The sequence below is a fragment of the Bos taurus genome, chromosome 12 (assembly GCF_002263795.3).
Source record: "Bos taurus isolate L1 Dominette 01449 registration number 42190680 breed Hereford chromosome 12, ARS-UCD2.0, whole genome shotgun sequence".
NCBI classification, from domain to species: Eukaryota; Metazoa; Chordata; class Mammalia; order Artiodactyla; family Bovidae; genus Bos; species Bos taurus.
The window spans coordinates 72,983,851-73,001,594 of NC_037339.1; the positions used below are offsets into that span (position 1 = coordinate 72,983,851).

General features: G+C 42.4%; 1 protein-coding gene across 3 annotated transcripts in view; it reads left to right on the forward strand.

The window, feature by feature from the left end:
* Positions 1 to 17,744, forward strand: part of CLDN10 (claudin 10) — a 104,805-nt gene that overhangs the window by 79,203 nt on the left and 7,858 nt on the right. Inside the window, exons 1-3 of one of the 3 annotated variants that reach the window (XM_024999792.1) lie at positions 4,740 to 5,051; positions 13,181 to 13,342; positions 13,431 to 13,512. In XM_024999792.1, the coding sequence (XP_024855560.1) occupies positions 4,904 to 5,051; positions 13,181 to 13,342; positions 13,431 to 13,512 (392 nt within the window). In that variant the 5' untranslated portion in view covers positions 4,740 to 4,903. Of the gene's footprint in view, positions 1 to 4,739; positions 5,052 to 5,223; positions 5,456 to 13,180; positions 13,343 to 13,430; positions 13,513 to 17,744 lie in introns of those variants that run through there. The other 2 variants (NM_001014857.1, NM_001105609.2) reach the window with 2 other exon arrangements.

A 17,744-nucleotide genomic window follows, 5' to 3' on the forward strand; every position in this document is an offset into this window, starting at 1 on the left:
TTTAACAGCCAGGTGAGAGCGGGAGAGTCACAGAGTAAGTGGTCATCTTGTGCACAGTTCTCTGACTGATTGATTATGAGATAGGTAACAGGGTGGCTAATTTTAATCAATCCTTGGGTACCAGTAGGTCTGAGGGCTACATGCCCAAGACTATCGTGGAGTTAATTCCTTCTATTTGGTTGGTGGTTTTTACCATCTGAAAAACTCAGGAAAGATGCATGAAATACCATTGTCCAAACACCTTAGAGAGGAACTACAGCAGAGGATGTGGGGAAAGGGTCCTGTTTGGTTACAAGAATTGGAAATTAGTGTTTCAAATGAATGTATGAAAGACAAGGTCTTAAGATATACGGCATTAACTTCTGATGCAGTTAGCCTCAGAGGGTACCAGATGTCAAAATAAACCTCTGTTTCCTTATAATTTCCAAAAAAAATTGTATGTATAGACACACATATATGATCAACGATGCAATAATAAGCATGAGTATTCGTTCCTGTAACTACTCCTCTCACGCAGGAGCTTTCACGCTAAGTAACTAACAAGTATTGTAGAATTAGTATAGAGCATTAAGATAAACTGAGAGTGTTAGGGGAAATGAAGGGAAAAGAATACAGATATGCTATTTTACTATCTTAGTATCGGTGTTAATGTCTTCTTGAAGGTAGTGTAACAATATTTGGCTCCTGAGTAGTTGTTGTTTTTTTAAGTTAATACCGCATTTATCAGGACTTTAGTCCCTGCCCACCTGGTGAGCAGCATGTCCCCTCATTGGAATCTAAGAAGGAGCTAGTGTATACTGAAACCAGATTTGATGCTTAGAAAATCCTTGAGCTGTTAAAAGGCACACCTGTGTTGTTTGGCAGCTGAGTTGAATCTCAAGTAAAGAATTTCTGCAAATCTCTGGTTCAGTCGGCTAAACTGGTTTCACTCCCACTGAACAAGTGTGGGGTGGGGGAATCCTCTATTTTTCCTTAACAACCATAATAATGCCAAATAATTAACTTCCAATGTTAAGTCTCAGCAGCTTAGTTCTCAAATGTGGAAAGGCTCAGAATATGTTTCAGGCCATTTAATGTCTTTATGTCAAATTTATTATAAATTAGTACTATTCATATCAGAAAAGAAACAATGATTATTTTTTTTTGGAAAGGCCAAGTTAATGTTAATTAAGATGTTATTTTGAATAATTTGGAGAAGTAACTTTCTAACTGTATTCACTTTTGAATTTAAATTAAGAATGGTTTGTTATGAATAGTTACATAAAAAGTTCAGTAAACTGAATCCTAAAAAAATTAAAGGAAGCATTTAGTGGTTGAAAGGTACTCTGTAAATGGGTTTTCAGATTAACTGCAAAGGTTATTTGGGACTCTAGAATCTTAAAGTGAAATAGGTAATTTATCCATTACTTCCTTTAAAAAGACTCTCTTCAATCTGTCTTCCTTTTTTGGACATTCTTATGTTAGATGACATGGTTTCTTCTGACTAAACTGGTTTTGAAAAGCTTAAGATATAAGACATTTCTAAGTAAATACTTGATTCACTACATAATATTCTTTAGGTGTTAAGGAAAGTTAATATTTTTCATCCTTCGGTCAGGTTCTTGTGGGCTCTAAGAAGTCACTCTCCATAGTTAATATGCAGTACATGCCAGCGGAGAGAAGTCTGGGGCTGTGAAACCTCACAGAACAGACAAAGGATAAAAGTAAAAGAAAATTAGTCAAGTCCACAGGCATAACGACCCTAGTCTGTTTCAGCTGGCAAAGGAACTAATAGAGCTGCCACACGGTTCATAATTTATGGGTTGTTTGTGGTATTTTCAATCCTTTTAAGTTGAAGCTGTGTGTTATGATCTCTATAGTAAAAGAGTATTTCTTTTTTCAAAGTTTTAAACCAAGAAAGGAATATTCTTTTTCTCTATAACATAAATCATCCGGTTTGCTAAATTGACTGTTTATATACATGAATCTCAACTGGTCAGAGCTGTGATGTCCAACCTGACTGTGCATTATGAGTTTTGGAAAAATCACTACCAGAGGCACCCCCAGAGATTCTGCATTAAAGGTCTGGTGATGCAGCAGAGTCTTCCTTGGAGGTCCAAGTTAGAATTTAGAATTTGTTTCCTCCGAAAGCTATATTGCAATGATAGGTTTGTGGATATTTTAAGTACAGTTCGCAAAACTACATTATCTGTTAAATAAATCTGTGGGGGCTAGTCTGAAACACCAAATTATTCTTCACAGTTGTTTTTGTAAAACCATGTACCTTTAGTTCCAAATGATGGCATTCATAACCAATTTATTGATAAGTTAGGATCTGCATGAGTCTTTAAGGTCACAATACTAGACTTATTGTGTGTCAAAAGTAAGTCAGGGTCTTGCAAAAAAAGAATCAACAATTTTAGTGAGAAACTACCACAAGGAAATCACAAGCAAACAAAGACACTCAAACAAGGCCAGGAAATAAAGTACAAAACCAACATCTGTGCACATTTTAACTTTTGGAAAGTCCATAGGTAATGTTTTGGATTATGACTTCTTGTGTTGTCTGAACAGTAAATTGGATTAAAAGAAAGCGGATCATTCAGAAAGAAATACAACATAGAAATAATGGTGTAAATATGCTGGAGGGTAAGAAACCAGACAATAAAATCATTTTAAAATGGCAAATCACACAAAAGAATAGAAGACACCTTGTTGTCAATACTCAAAGGTGACTGAGGAGGTTAGGTACGTGCTTCCCAAATTATTTTAAAGCTGGATCCCCAGTAAACCCAACATGACAGCAGGACAAGCTGGGACCAAGAGGAGCATAGTAATGGAATCACGTCTGCATTCCACCAGGTGAACTGTCTTCACCAGAATTCCCATTCACACAAGCCGTGAAACGGTCAAACGCACACGCACACACACACACACACTTCCCAAGATACCCTGCAGGGCCCAAAAGTAGGACTTAACTTGTGTTTTCTCAGTGCAAATCATGGCAGTTGCATGGATGTTAAAGAGAGATTTGGACTCAACAGAAACAAAAACTTGCTCAAAGGCTGTCAGTTCAGTCGCTCAGTCGTGTCTGACTCTTTGCAACCCCATGAATCACAGCACGCTAGGCCTCCATCACCAACTCCCGGAGTTCACCCAAACTCATGTCCATTGACCCGGTGATGCCATCCAGCCATCTCATCCTCTGTCATCCCCTTCTCCTCCTGCCCCCAATCCCTCCCAGTATCAGAGTTTTTTCCAATGAGTCAACTCTTCGCATGAGGTGGCCAAAGTATTGGAGTTTCAGCTTTAGCATCGGTCCTTCCAAAGAACACCCAGGACTGATCTCCTTTACCTTGCCATGCGCTAAAACCTGAAGTTCTGAAGGTTAGAGCATGAACTGAATATTATCTCTAGAAATAAGATGATTGTGTTGAGTGTGGAGTGTGTCCATACAATCTCCAATGATCCTCCCAAATCTGTTCGGATGTTTCTATAATTCAACCCTCTCTCTTCTCCAGAGACAGCAAATCACTTCTAATTTCATTTTATATTCGTTTATTATTTTTTTTATGACAAAAGGGAATTGAGAAATTCTTCACAATGAACCAAAGTGTCCCTGCATAAACATTGTGAAACAGGGTTGTTATTGTTCAGTCACTTAGTCGTGTCTGACTCTCTGTGACCCCATGAACTGCAGCATGCCAGGCTTCCCTGTCCTTCATTATCTCCCTGAGTTTGCTCAAACTCATGTCCATTAAGTCAGTGATGCCATCCAACCATTTCATCCTGACACCCCCTTCTCTATTTGCTCTCACTCTTTCCCAGCATCAGGGTCTTTTCCAATGAGTCAGCTCTTAGAATCAGGTGGCCCAAGTATTGGAGCTTCAAATTCAGCACCAGTCCTTCCAATGAATATTCAGGGTTGATTTCCTTCAGGAAACAGGGTTAGCAGCTAGCTTTATTATAGGACAGATTTAGAGGTTCATTCCAAGAACTTTGGACTTCCCAGGTGGCTCAGTGGTACAGAATCTGCCTGCCAATGCAGGAGACACAGGTAGAATCCCTATTTCAGGAAGATTCCATGGAGGAGGGAATGCAACCCACTCCAGTATTCCTGCCTGGAAAATCCCATGGACAGAGGAAACTGGCTGGCCTACAATCCATGGAATTGCAAAGAGTCGGACACAAAAGCGCACTCTCGCACCAAGAACTTTAAAGGGACAAATAATAAAGCCAGTCTTTGTTCTCTCATCTTTCCCCAAATGTGTGACCTCTGGAGCCAAAAGTACACCCTGATCTTTAAGTTTACTTTCAGACAGCAATGAAGGAATGAGTTTATCCCTCAGTTAGATGCTAAAGGTGGAGCTGGTAAAAAAAAAAAAAAAAAAAGTAAAACAAGATGCAGAGAAGCTGATACAGACCATTGTAGAAGAGACTCATAAACGGGAGCTGGAAAGAACCCAGAGGAAAATGTCTTGAATGCATGTCCTACGTGTAGTGCATTGGTATCAGCAGTCCAGCGTTGTGACTGGAACAGTCACGATCAGGACCATAAAGGAGGTCCCCTTGCAGCCTGGGCTCTGCACAGACCGCTGTCCTGAATTGAGGCCTGTGTCACCCACCTCCTTGCAGTGACCTTCCGCATGCCGCCGGGCCGAAAGGAACTGCAGAAGTTCAGGGCAAGGCTGACTTCGAGCCCAGAGCTGCAGTGATCGCTCCTTGACAAGCTGAACTGGGTCACCCAAAAGAGCGTGGCACGAAAACCTTTAGAGTTCAGCGGGCCAAGGGCTGCGTTAGCAGGCCGTGTCCTTTCCGGGCACACAAAAGCCTTTTTTTTTTTTTTTCCTGCTCTGCTTTTACAAGATACTCTGAAGGCCAAGCTATTGCCAATGGGTAGGGCCGGGGAGGGGAAAGAGGGTGGATGCAGCAGGTCGTCCACATTCGGCTGCCAATTTGTTCAATAGGAGAGCCCCTCTCCACGGTGCCTCAGCCCCGAGATGGCGAGCAGGGAGTGGAGCCGCAGGGACGCACAGGGTCGCGTTGGGCCAGCAGGCTGGAGGGGAACCCAGGTAGCAGTTCCGCGCGAGCCGTTTCTGCTCCCCCAGGGCGCGTCCCGGGTCCGCGCGCGCCCCTAGCGCCGGAGCCGCGGGTGGGCGGGGCGACGGGGGCGGAGCCGCGGGGCCGGGCGCGCGGTGGTCGCTGTGCGGCCGCCAAGTGGGGAGTGCGAGAGCGAGCGCCGCGGTAGCGGGCGGCATGGCGAGCACGGCGTCGGAGATCATTGCCTTCATGGTCTCCATCTCCGGCTGGGTGCTGGTGTCCTCCACGCTGCCCACCGACTACTGGAAGGTGTCCACCATCGACGGCACGGTCATCACCACCGCTACCTATTGGGCCAACCTGTGGAAGACGTGCGTCACGGACTCCACGGGCGTCTCCAACTGCAAGGACTTTCCTTCCATGCTGGCGCTGGACGGTCTGCATCCCCTAGCCCCCCAGGCCCCGACCCTCGCTCTCTCCCCTCCTCCGCCCGTGGCTGGGCTCCCGCTGAGCTGAGCCTCAAGACCCCCGGCGGGACCCTCCACCCTCTCCGCCGCCCGCCCAGGACTCCTTCCCAAGCCCGGCCGCTCTTTCCCTCTCGGTCCCTGGAGGAGCCGGGGAAGAGTCCCCGGAGCCCGTGGCCCGCCTTCCCCGGACGTCTGTCCCGAGGGGCGCCTGTCTGAGCCCGGATCCCCGAGGCGGGAGAAAGGGGACGCGCAGAACCGACCTGGGTGGGGTGGGTTCCTCTGAGGCGACTGGGATGGAGGGAAGCAGGTCTGCTGTCCTAGGAGTTGAGGACTGAGTTATGGGACCCCCCACTCTCTTGAGAACTGTTGGGGCAGAGAGTCACGGAGAGGGGGCTTGCCCTCTCCAGCCAGCACTCCCCAGAAGGGCTGGATTCTGATTTAAACGGACTCGTCAAAGCGAAATCTGCTTGTTCTGAACTCCTTGTAGCCATTTCATTCGTGGTTTTAAAAGTGGGCTGGGGGAAAGGAAACATATTGCAGGGGCACCCCTCCTCCAAACACACACACACACAAAACCACTGCTGCTGCTAAGTCGCTTCAGTCGTGTCCAACTGTGCGACCCCATAGATGGCAGTCCACCAGGCTCCCCCTTCCCTGGGATTCTCCAGGCAAGAACACTGGAGTGGGTTGCCATTTCTTTCTCCAATAAACCGCTAGGTATCTACAAATGAATCTGCTGGGCTTTAACTCTTGCTGTAAGTTTTAGGGAAATAAATAGTTCTTGCTTGTGCTGCAGAGAGTAGCTGAATCCTGGCCACCCAGAATCTTGTGCGGGGAAACTGACAAGTTCTCTGTGGCTCTCCTAAGTCCACATCTGCTGCCGGTTGTTCATGAGACTGTTTTCTAGGTTGTTCTTGTTAGCTGGGCTGTATAAGGTATTGTATTAGAGCAACAGGTGTTCACAAAGAAAACTGGCTATTTTTAGTTTCAAGAGGAATGGTACCTGTCCACACAGTGACACTGATTGCTCAAGTTCTAGGCTCCTTTCTCCCAGGATTTCACAGCACTTCGTTCCTGGCAGAAACTTTAAGACAGTCATTTACATGAGTTCTCGATTTGAGGTGTTTTCTTTTCCTTTTATTACAGCACAGCAAGTTTTTGTTTGTGTAGCTGAGTAAATAACAGACAAAATTTAATTCCCCTGAGATGGTGCTTGCCACGAAAAGCAAACTCTTGCTCAATGGAGGTATTTGGTGGAAACCCCGCGGAAAGGAATAGGTATCTGGTTTTAGATGGGTGACACCTGGGTCTGCCATCCTGGTGTGTAAAATAAGTAGCTGGGATGCCATTGATGGTCTGGAATGACTGTTGAATTTCCTGTGCCCTGCAGAGCACACATCCAGATAGATGTTTGAACAGGCAGGCTCCTTTCTGTGGTTTCCATTTAGGAATATGGATTGACAGTTGTTCTAAACACGTTCGTTCTTCTCTTTTAACTCTCTTGTCACTGAGAGGCTGCCAGGCAGGTGCACTTCCTTCTATGGGACAGTTGGGGGACAGAGGCCGCAATCGAGAAATAAATACTTCATGAAAATGATTGGGTGTAGAATAGTGAAGCCCTCACCCCATGTGTCTGAGGTGAGAATAGACATCATGGTCAAGATCTGGGGGCATGGGAACTTCGCTGGTGGTCCGTGAGCTAAGACTCTGAGCTCCCGATGCAGGGTGCCCGGGTTTGATCTCTGGTCAGGGAACTAGAACCCCCCTGTTGCAACTAAGACCTAGGGCAGCCAAATAAGGGATTCCCACGTGACTCAGTGGTAAAGAATCTGCTTGCCAATGCAGGACAAGCAAGAGACATGGGTTCAATCCATGGGTCGGGAAGATCCCCTGGAGGAGGAAATGGCAACCCACTCCAGTATTCTTGCTGGTAAAAATCCCCCGTACAGAGGAGCTTGGCAGGCTACAGTCCCTGAGGTCGCAAAGAGTCGGACATGACTGAGCCACTGAACACACATACAGGCACATATACAAATAAATAAATAAATATTTTTTTAGAAAGATTTGGGGGCCAGAGGAGTAGTGAGGAGGAAGAAGAGCATAGCTTTCAGCCATCCAGCTCTAAAGAAGAGGCGTGACATTTGTATACAACTCAGCTCACAAAATGGCCTTCCACGTGTGCTCTTGTGTCTAGAAAATGACTTTACAAAACATAAATGACTTCACCGCTTGTTCTGCCTTGTTTTCAAGTTAATAACATAGCTTTCCAAGTTGGTACCTATGGAAATAACTCTCTTTAATGACTGCATGAGTACTGTTAAATAAACTGGTTTATTCACTGACTTAGCCACTGTTGGACGTTGGGTAAAGCCTTCCTAGGTTTTCACTGTCTTTAGTGCTTTATTGAAAACCTTTCTGTTTGCTTCTTTGTGCATATGTATGTTTCTGTAGTGTAAATACTGAGAAATAGTATTGTCAGAGCAGTCGAATATTCATTTTATTAGTCAGTTTATACTGCCACATTAATTCCACCTAGCATATGAGAATACCTGTTTCTCTCCACATTCTCACCACTAAGTTTCTCATCCAGTTTAATGGGCAGCAACCTATCATGTTATGCTTTTAGTTGGCATTTCCCTGATTACCGTGATTTTGACCATCTTATCATGTACTTAAAGACCACTTTTTTTCCTTTTATGAGTCGCTTGTCTGTATCTTATGCCTGTGGTTCGGTTGTTTCCTCTTGGTTTAAATGATTAGTTTTTGGTTTTTTTTTTTAGATTCTAGATATCAGTCTTTGATTTGTTAGATATGTTTCAGTCTCAGCCCATTGCTTGTCTTTTAAATGTGGGTGTCTTTTCTCATACAAAACATTGAAATATATCCTATAATCCCGTGTATCCATCTCATGGTGCTGGTTCAGCTTCTTGTGGCTTAAGAGGGCATCGCCTATCCCAAAGTGATCATTTACTTTTCATTATCTCCCAGAATAATATTTGAAGGGGGGAGTTCAACCACACAGCTACATTTTTCCCTGTAGAGATGTCAGTTCCCACCACTTACAAGTGGAACTTCCTGGAGCAAGCCCCTTTGCTTGTTGACGCTCTGCAGTATATTTTCGGGGTAGCTACATGTGCTGGATGCTGGCCCTCAGTCAGGTCCTGCCCACAGCATGGTGTACTTGGACTTCTTGATATTGCATTTGAAGTGGAGGGAGAAAGCTGCATTAGCAGGGGGTGTGGTGGCCCCAGCCCTGAGTAAGCCAATCCTCCCCTTAACCTAAACAGAAAAATCCAAGAGACAGAGAAGGCTTAGAGTTCTCCCCTGTCTCATCTTAGGTGGAAGAACGTGTCTCTTGGACACAGAGGATGGGGTCATTATTCTGAATTTCCTGTATGAGGTCAAAGCTCTGATTCCTCATTGTCAAGAGGTATTATTGTTATCCCAGTTTTCCCTATAAGGAAAAAGCTAAATGTACAGATTGAATGTAATGCCATGTTAAGATTCCAACTCTAATGTCTGCCGAGAATCAATCTTAGTGTTAGAGACAGGAAGCTTTGATGTGTTTCTTACCACTCACTAGACACTTAGTTCATATTATTCCCCCTGTGAAGTAAGTGCTGTTCTCCCTGGGTTTTACAGATGCAAAAACAGTCTTGGAGAGATTAGGGAATGTAGTCAAGGATACACAGCAGGTAAAGAGAGGAACCGGAGCTGAAATTCAGAGTTCGTATTTGCCCCTCATACCATCCTTCTCGCAAAGGATCTGCTAAAAGCACACGAAGCTACTAGCGGAAGAAAAGCAGGTTCTTTTTTTTTTCCTTTTCTTCCTGCAATCAACAACTAGCAAGAGTGCTGCTAGGAGATTGTCTCCACCAAGTGGGTATTTTTATTTCTGCTAGTTGGAAATGGAAAATAAGGTGCGTGTGGAAAACATTTAACTTTTAAGGGACACCTTGAAGGTTTCCTCCAATGGAATTCATTAAAGTCATGGTATTTTACTAATTGAAAAGCTCACGGTTGAACGAGCTGGTGATTTCTGTTTATTGCTAACCCATATTCCTTTCAAAGCACCACTTGAACTACAGGTGGGAAGCATTTTAAGCTAGGCTTTAGGGGTTTTTTTTTTCAGTTTATGCCATCTATTTTTGTTAGTGGGAATGTTTGTCATTTTTTCCAAGGAAGTTAACTATAAATTATACTTCAGAGAACTTCTGAGCAAATATGTTCATGCCTCAGCACTTTAATGTGTTAATTAGCTATTAACGGTGTCAGTAAATTAGACCTGTCAAAAATAATAGCCTCCTTGACTAGGTTTTTACCACCACTTCACTTGAGGGTGTTACTTATAAATTTTGACCTCCAGAACTGTTAAAAGGCAAGGTTGTAGAAGTCTGCTTTGCAAAAGATAAACTCTGAAAGAGTTTGTGGGAAGTCACCCAAGGCTTGAGTCTGTGGTTGTTTTAAAAACCGGTAGCTGCTAATTTACAGACCTCAAGCCTACCAACAATTGGCTTCCATTTGAGGCTGGCAGTGGAGTTTATCCCAGGAACTCCAGACCCTGCAGTGCCTTCTTTTGTGCGTGTGCTGTGTCTGCTTAATCACTCAGTCATGTCCGACTCTGCGACCTCATGGCTCTACTGTCCATGGGATTTTTCAAGCAAGAATACTGGAGTGAATTACCATGCCCATCTCCAGGGGATCTTCCCCACCCAGGGATCGAACCCCCATCTCCAACATTGTGGGTGGATTCTTTACCGTCTGAGCCACCAGGGAAACCCATTATGCATGTAATGAGTTAGCAACTTATTGCTACTGTTCTCATGGTAGGCAGAGTTACCTTTCCCTCCACATCAGCATTCTGGTTGGTTCTGATGAAGGACTGACATCATCAGAACCTGCTCTCTCTCTGTCTCTCCTCTTGTGCCAAGAGGGCAGAGCTAGTCCTTCTGCAGGTATCAGAGCTGAGACAGGAGAACCGAGTGAGAAACTCAGAAAAAAAATAGTATAAGTAATAGTTAAAGTTTAAAGCCTACTCTTATTTTCCCCAGTCATATTAAGGGTTGAATGCACCAGCCTGGGATTCTGACCACTGTGTACCATCTGGGAAAATGCATTCCACATTCTGAGTGATCAGATTGTAGACTTAACCATTTGCATGGCTTGTGTGTTTTCTGTACATAAAGTCTGAGATTACTAAGGTAAATGCAAATTATGGTGGATGATAAGGTTTTCTAGAATAGTTTTTTTTTTTTTTTTTTTAATAACATTATAATAGAGGTTATGGGCTTCCCAGGTGGCACTAGTGGTAAAGAATCAGCCTGGCAGTACAGGAGATGCAAGAGACATGGGTTCAGTCCCTGGGTCGGGAAGATCCTCTGGAGAAGGGAATGGCAACGCATTCCAGTATCCTTGCCTGGAGAATCCCATGGACAGAGGAGCCTGGTGGGCTGCAGTCCATGGGGTCACAAAGAGCTGGACACGACAGAGCGACTATTAGTACTACTAAGTCACACATGCACTTTCTAGTCTGTTTAGGATTGCAGTAAGAATCAGCTAAAACATCTCAAAACCATAGGTTGAAACAAATGTCAAAAAATTATTGAAAACACATTGTCCCAGTAGCTCTGGTGGTAAGTGATGAGCCAGTTGCAGTTTCTCTGGAGGACTCTCTTTAACCTTGCAAGGGGGAGGGAGGTGGGAGAGGGTTCAGGATGGGGAACACATGTACAGCCGTGGCGGATTCATGTCAATGTATGGCAAAACCACTACAATATTGTAAACTAATTAGCCTCCAATTAAAATAAATTTATATCTGAAAAAAAAACCTTGCAAGGAACTAAGGGCTTCCTCCCCCTGTGCTTCTCCTGCTGCCTGGGTTCTGGCTGGGGGTCTTGAGGATTGCAGTTTAAAATGGAGCTGAGTTAGCATTCCGCAGCAAACACACAGATCGCCCTTGCAGCACTACTGTTGCTACCAAAATAAGCCTCCCTTATTCTGTTTTGCTAAAAATAAGTTTCTTTTACTGTTTTTTTTTGTTTTTGACAGCCTGACCATCAGTAAAATTGTTTTCTGTCTGGAAACAGTTCATACTATAAAATGGAAGATCGTTGTCCTTGCTTTCTGCGTTTGTGGTGGTGTTCAGTTGCTAAGTCAGGTCCGACTATTTGCAACCCCATGGCTTGCAGCGTGCCAGGCTCCTCTGTCCTCCACTGTCTCCCAGTATTTGCTGAAACTCATGTCCATTGAGTTAGTGATGCCTTCTAACCATCTCATCCTCTGTCGTCTCCTCCTTCTTTTCCTGCCTTTAATCTTTCCCAGCATCAGAATCTTTTCCAATCTTTTCCAACGAGTCAGCTCTTCGCATCAGGTGGCCAAAGCTTCAGTTTCAGCAACAGTCCTTCCAGTGAATATTCAGGACTGATTTTAGGCTTGACTGTGGTTTGCATTTGTAGAGGCCTAAATTTGTTCAATTAATTAGAACATCTTCTGGGTAGTCTTCAAAATGGATCCTGGGGTTAGGAATAAAACTTAAAATTTTATTTTTTGACCAAGAAACATGGCCTGGAGGCCACCTTGCAGCATTATTCCCTGAATATATGATTGTTGTAGCCTTAGAATTATTACTTATGTGATTATCATAGCCTTTGCCTGAATACAGTAGGAAATGACTTGGTTTATCTTGGCACTTATGAGTTTTTTCAAATTAAAAAGTTCAATTCCAAATGTAAACCCGATAGATATTATGTTCATTTGTTCAACAAATATTTACTTACATTGGTGTGTCATCACTATTTCAGAATATACCACTGTTTCAGGCTGAAATGTACATAATGACATTTTTAAAATGTATTCATGTATATCCTATTAATTTAAAATTTGTTAATGTCTGGACAAAAGCCAGTCTGAAGTTTACCATCATCCTGGCTAATAAGAAAATGAGTGGTGCAGGAGGAATGTTCAAAGAAACCAACAGAGCAAGCTTTTAGGATACTTGGAAAGTATCCATTTGTATGCAGTTAATTTCATAATTATAAAATATTCTTCTAGGAACTAACCAATGCTTATTTAAACCCAGTGTTATTGTATGTGCCCTGAAAATGTTTTAAAAGGTCATAAAAATACATCTTGATTTAGATTCCTCATGGTTCATGATGATATTTCAGTTGGTCTCATTTATAATCTTTCACCAATATTAGAAGATGTGACTCTTTGGGAGCTCTGCTCATTTATAACGTTTTCAATGTCAAAATAACTAAAACATCTGTTTTAAAGGTCTGATGTGCAAAGGAATAAGAGGGTTGAGAGAGTGGCAGATGAGGTGTCTCAGGGTGAAAGGCAGTGTCATGTGGATTTTGTAGTCAGATCTGGATGGAATTCATTCCAGCCTCTTACTCACTCATCCCTGGCATATCATGTAGCTTTTGTGTGTCTCAGTTTCCTCATCTGTGACTGTGGGAAAGCTCAGAGATGTAGCCTGAGGATCCTGCATGTGCCAGACTGAAAAGTGTGCCATAGGGATTAACTTTCTTTCCATTCTTGCTTGTTTTAACATGTGTTTTAACCATTTTTCAGTCTTTTTTTTTTTTTTTTTTCAGAAAACAGAAAGTCATTCAGGAGGACAGTGTAAAATGTGCTTCTCCCTGGACAGCCACATGTTTTATGCTAATGTAAATGCCCTACTCTAATTGCAGGTTACATCCAGGCGTGTAGAGGACTTATGATTGCCGCTGTCAGCCTGGGCTTTTTCGGTTCCATATTCGCCCTGATTGGCATGAAATGTACCAAAGTCGGAGGCTCAGATAAAGCCAAAGCTAAAATTGCGTGTTTGGCTGGGATTGTATTCATACTGTCAGGTAAATAGTAACTTTCTTCCAAACAAGGTGCTTCGGGATGTTAATGAAACACCAGGAGTCATAGTACTTTCCTTCTGATGCTCTTTAGGGCTGTGCTCAATGACTGGGTGTTCCCTGTATGCAAACAAAATCACAACAGAATTCTTTGATCCCCTCTTCGTGGAGCAAAAGTAAGTACTCTTCTTAAGTCTGTATGCTTGTGGCTTACAGGAAATGGATTTAAAATCATCTTCTAAATTAAGGTACCTAAATTTCCTCTATGGCTTATGAAAGTGGGACATACCGATAGAGGCTATTTGATGACTTCCTTTAAGAGCAAACAGTGTATGTGCTACATTGGCAAAAGATGCACTGAATCACTGCGTTAGTGTTACAAATGTCTTGTAACATACTTGTCTGTAAATAGCTCAAGGCTTAGGATTTAGAACGCTAAAGCTCATCTACTATCCATTGTAAAACTGAAGTCAAATAGGGGAAAAGTGAAAGAGAGGTGTAAGACGGGGAGGAAAGAAGGAGAAAGTGTGATAACCGAAAATTAAGAGCTTGCCTTGATTGCTGTCCATCCACAATGATACTTGCCAGATTTTAGGCTATGGGCCAGTTTCCATCGCAGACATTGAGATAAAAACGAGACTGTGGTTCTGAAGATTAGAAATGATTAAATGATAGTGAATAAAGTATTATTTTTCATTTTTAATCAGCCTTTTCCATTTGTTCTGTTGACTATGGCCTTAACAAGTTTTACCTAATAAACCTTTGTAAAGAAACTGTACATGATGCAGGGTCTTTAAAAAAATGCTCGACACCCAGATGTGACCAGTTTGAGCTGCGGGTGAATGCTTTGGCACTTACAGACCAGTTCTCTTGTTGCTGTTGGTTTTTAACTGTGGGCTGTTGCTTTTTATAGTTTCCCTAGGCTTATTTCTTTGCTTTGGAAAAAACCCAAGGAATACCAAATTAGAAATCATAATACATCAAACAGTTTGTCTTCCGTGAGAATATTCCCATAGATTCCTGTAGAAAACTGCTTGTGTGTGCATGTGTACTGCTATCAACCAGGCTGGGGATTTTCTTTCAGTCTTCAGATAAAAGACTATAGAATTTTAAAAGAGTAATTACTAAAATGTCTGATCAGGATCCATTACTTTTTTCTGGTGGATTTTGGAATCTTTAGGAAATGATTTTTCTAGTAGTGTCTCTTGTGTAGTTCATGCATAAATAGTAAATGCTTATATAATGAAATATAATGAAAATAATAGGTAACACATGTTATGCCCCTACCATTGACCAAGCAGAGCATTGCAGACATTATTTTATTTTTATTTTACTCTTACAATAGCTTCTAGTAGAAGAGAAGGAGACAAAAATTAGGAAAACCAATTAGCTGAAAATTGGCTATCAACACAAAGTAAACTGATTCCGTAGGTCTTAAAGTATTTAATTTCTGAAGTGAGATTTTGATTTTGGCATATTCTAGGGGAGAGGACTTCCCAAGCTAGCATTTCCTGGAATTTAGTAATCGGTGCCTCTGATGTAGTTTGTGCATGAACTTGGAGAGGAATATGTTGGAGAATTGCTGCCAAAGGCAGGGCCAGCCCTAGGGGGACTGGGGTGAAGGCACCCCTCCAGGGGTGTTCTGATTATTTCTTTGGTGTCTTCATTGATGTTCATGAGAGTAAGTTCCTTGAGATCAGAAAACACGCTTGGTTAAGTGGAATTCTGATCTGCACAGCTAGTCCTCTTGAGACTAGTAGAAAGGCCTTCTGTTATCTCAGCAGACTGAGGAAGCCTCTGCAGAGATGGAGACAGAAGGTCGGCTCATCCTCCTCTCCCATCTGTATCATGCATTCATCTTCCTAGAGCAGCATGTCTCCCTGCAGTCCTAGGTGGCACAGCTGGGCACAGGGATGTGTGTGTTTAGCAGTGAGGAGCAGGTGTTTGCCACATGCTCTAGTTTACATTTCTGGTGACTTAATTCATGGCCTAATATATGGACTATCTTGGAAAATGTCTTGTGCACTTGAGACGAATGTTTATGCTGTTTTTGGTTGGTGTTCTCTATATATGTCTGTTAGATCTCATTAATTTATTGTGTTAAGTCCTCTGTTTCCCTATCTTCTGGCTGGTTGGTCTGTTCATTACTGTGAGTGAGATATTGAAATCTCCAACTATTATAATAGAACTGTTTATTCTTTTTTTCCATTCTGCCAGTTTTTGCTTCATAGGTACTTTGTCATTATGTGCATAAATGTTTATGGTTGTTATATCTGTCTCTTGCTGTATTAAATCTTTCATTAATATAAAAAAATAAATTTCTGGTGAGCAAATACCTGCCCTAAGATGCATTGAAAAACAGTTCGGGCCGCAGAACCTGATTTTGTTGCTGTTGTTTTTCTTAAGGTTTCTTTACCATGTAAACTGAATCTTTGTGGATTTCCAAGACTTGCCTTGTTTGCTTACGTTAGACACACAAGGCTAAGCTCATCCACAGAGTTCCCACCACATTCCTACTATGTGCAGGAAACTCAGGAGGTGCTTTATTGATGAGGGAACAAAATGAGTGGCTTCTGATGTATCATTGGGATGAAGATTGTAGCAGTTGCACCGCAAACAGCATCAGGCTTTGTATTCAGTGGCTGATTATTTCCGAAACCCTTTCTTTCCCACAACTTATCTGGGAAGATTTTTCTTCCTGCCTATAATCATTTGATTGCAATTGCAATCTTTAAAGAGTTTCACCTGGCTCTGGTTGTGTTCTGCCATTTCCCCATTTTTCCCCCCTTTTGTTTTGCTTCCTTGCTTTTATTCAAGTTGTGATTATGTTTTATGGCTCTAGGATGGACTCCTGCAAAGCCTTGAAAACTGTTTCTCAATGCTTCCCTTTGGGCTGTTTCAAACCAACTTCCTCCTTTTTATTAAAGCAAAATCTACCAAATTAAAACAAAATCTATCCTCCTGAAAGCTCATGGTCATAAGCACCCCTTAGTATGAGTCACCCTATCATTTTGTTGAAATATACATTATTCTCACCATCCGTTGTCCAAACCAATATCTTCCTGAGTGTCTTGCTTTGTTTTTTTCTTAAATAGACGGTTCCAAAGAATTGATTGGCATAAAGAAACTTCTTTTCAAATCATGCAAAGTTAAGAGTATTAAACCAATTTCCTTAATTGAGAAAACAGAACATCTGATCTTAGATTTATTCTCTTTCAGTCAGTGAGATTTATCATTGACATTTTGGCTCAGATATTCATGGTTTGGGTCTTATCATACTCAAGCCTTTTTAATTTCAGAGTTTTTGAAACCACGCAGTTATTTACCTTTAGCATGCTTCATTCCTGGAATACAGTTAGTTTCTACTTTAGTATCTAAGTTTTACTAAGGTAAAATCTTTTCACTGTTGTGGTTATTTAGTAGTTTAGAAATAACAGCTGTCTGCTTCCTGGTAAATTCTCTCATTCCTGTTATCTATCAAGGTAAATGCACAGCAGACAATTCAAGAAGTATGTTTCTAGATTAGACACATTTTCCCGGGTGAACTTGAAAGGACAGTCGATCTCACTAGGTGGCCTTGCCAAGATATTTAACTTCTCTGTCCTTATTATAATTTAATGAATTATAGATGTTTGTTTACTTAAGCGTGTTCCAATCATAAGGTTATTTGGAGAATGAATTAATGCTGGTAAGAGGTTCATAGAGTGTCAGGTAAGGGATTCCATAGCAGTGCCAAGTGTTAAGAACAAACCAGAATTTGACTGTTAAATATTAAGAAGGATTCACTTTGTTCTGTGGTAGAACTGACCACTTGAGATCATCAGAATTGCTCTGATGCCTTTTTCATGCTGGCAGAACTTAATATACTTAGAAATCAAACGTTTGGCAACTGTGTTTTGTTTTCACTGACCAGTATACGAAGCCACGATTTCTTCCAGTTTGCCATGCTTCCTGGTGACTCAGCTTTTACCACCACCACCCCTTTCCCTCTCCTTTTCACATCCCGGCCCACCTCTGTGTATCCTGCAGGAATTGCATTCTGGGTGAGGTGCCCACCAGGGTGCTCCCTTTGCTCCTGGTGCTTCTGTTACAATCCCACTGGGCAGTGGCACTTGCCTGTTGGTCCATCTTCCAAACGAGACCAGGAGTATCTTGAAGCGAAGACCACATCTTGCTGATTTGGGCATCTCTTGTAACTGGTCCACACTCTATGATGTTTACAGCAAGGATGATTAGTAAGCAGTGGTGTATAGCTGTCTGTCTGTCTGCATCTCTCTTAGGGTGGAAAGACTGAGCATGCTTGGGGAGATTTGGTTAAAAGGATAGGGGAGGGGAGACCTCAAGAATGAGGACCCTGGATCCAGGCTGCCTGGGAGAGAACCCCAGCTCTGCCATCTTTAGTGGTGTA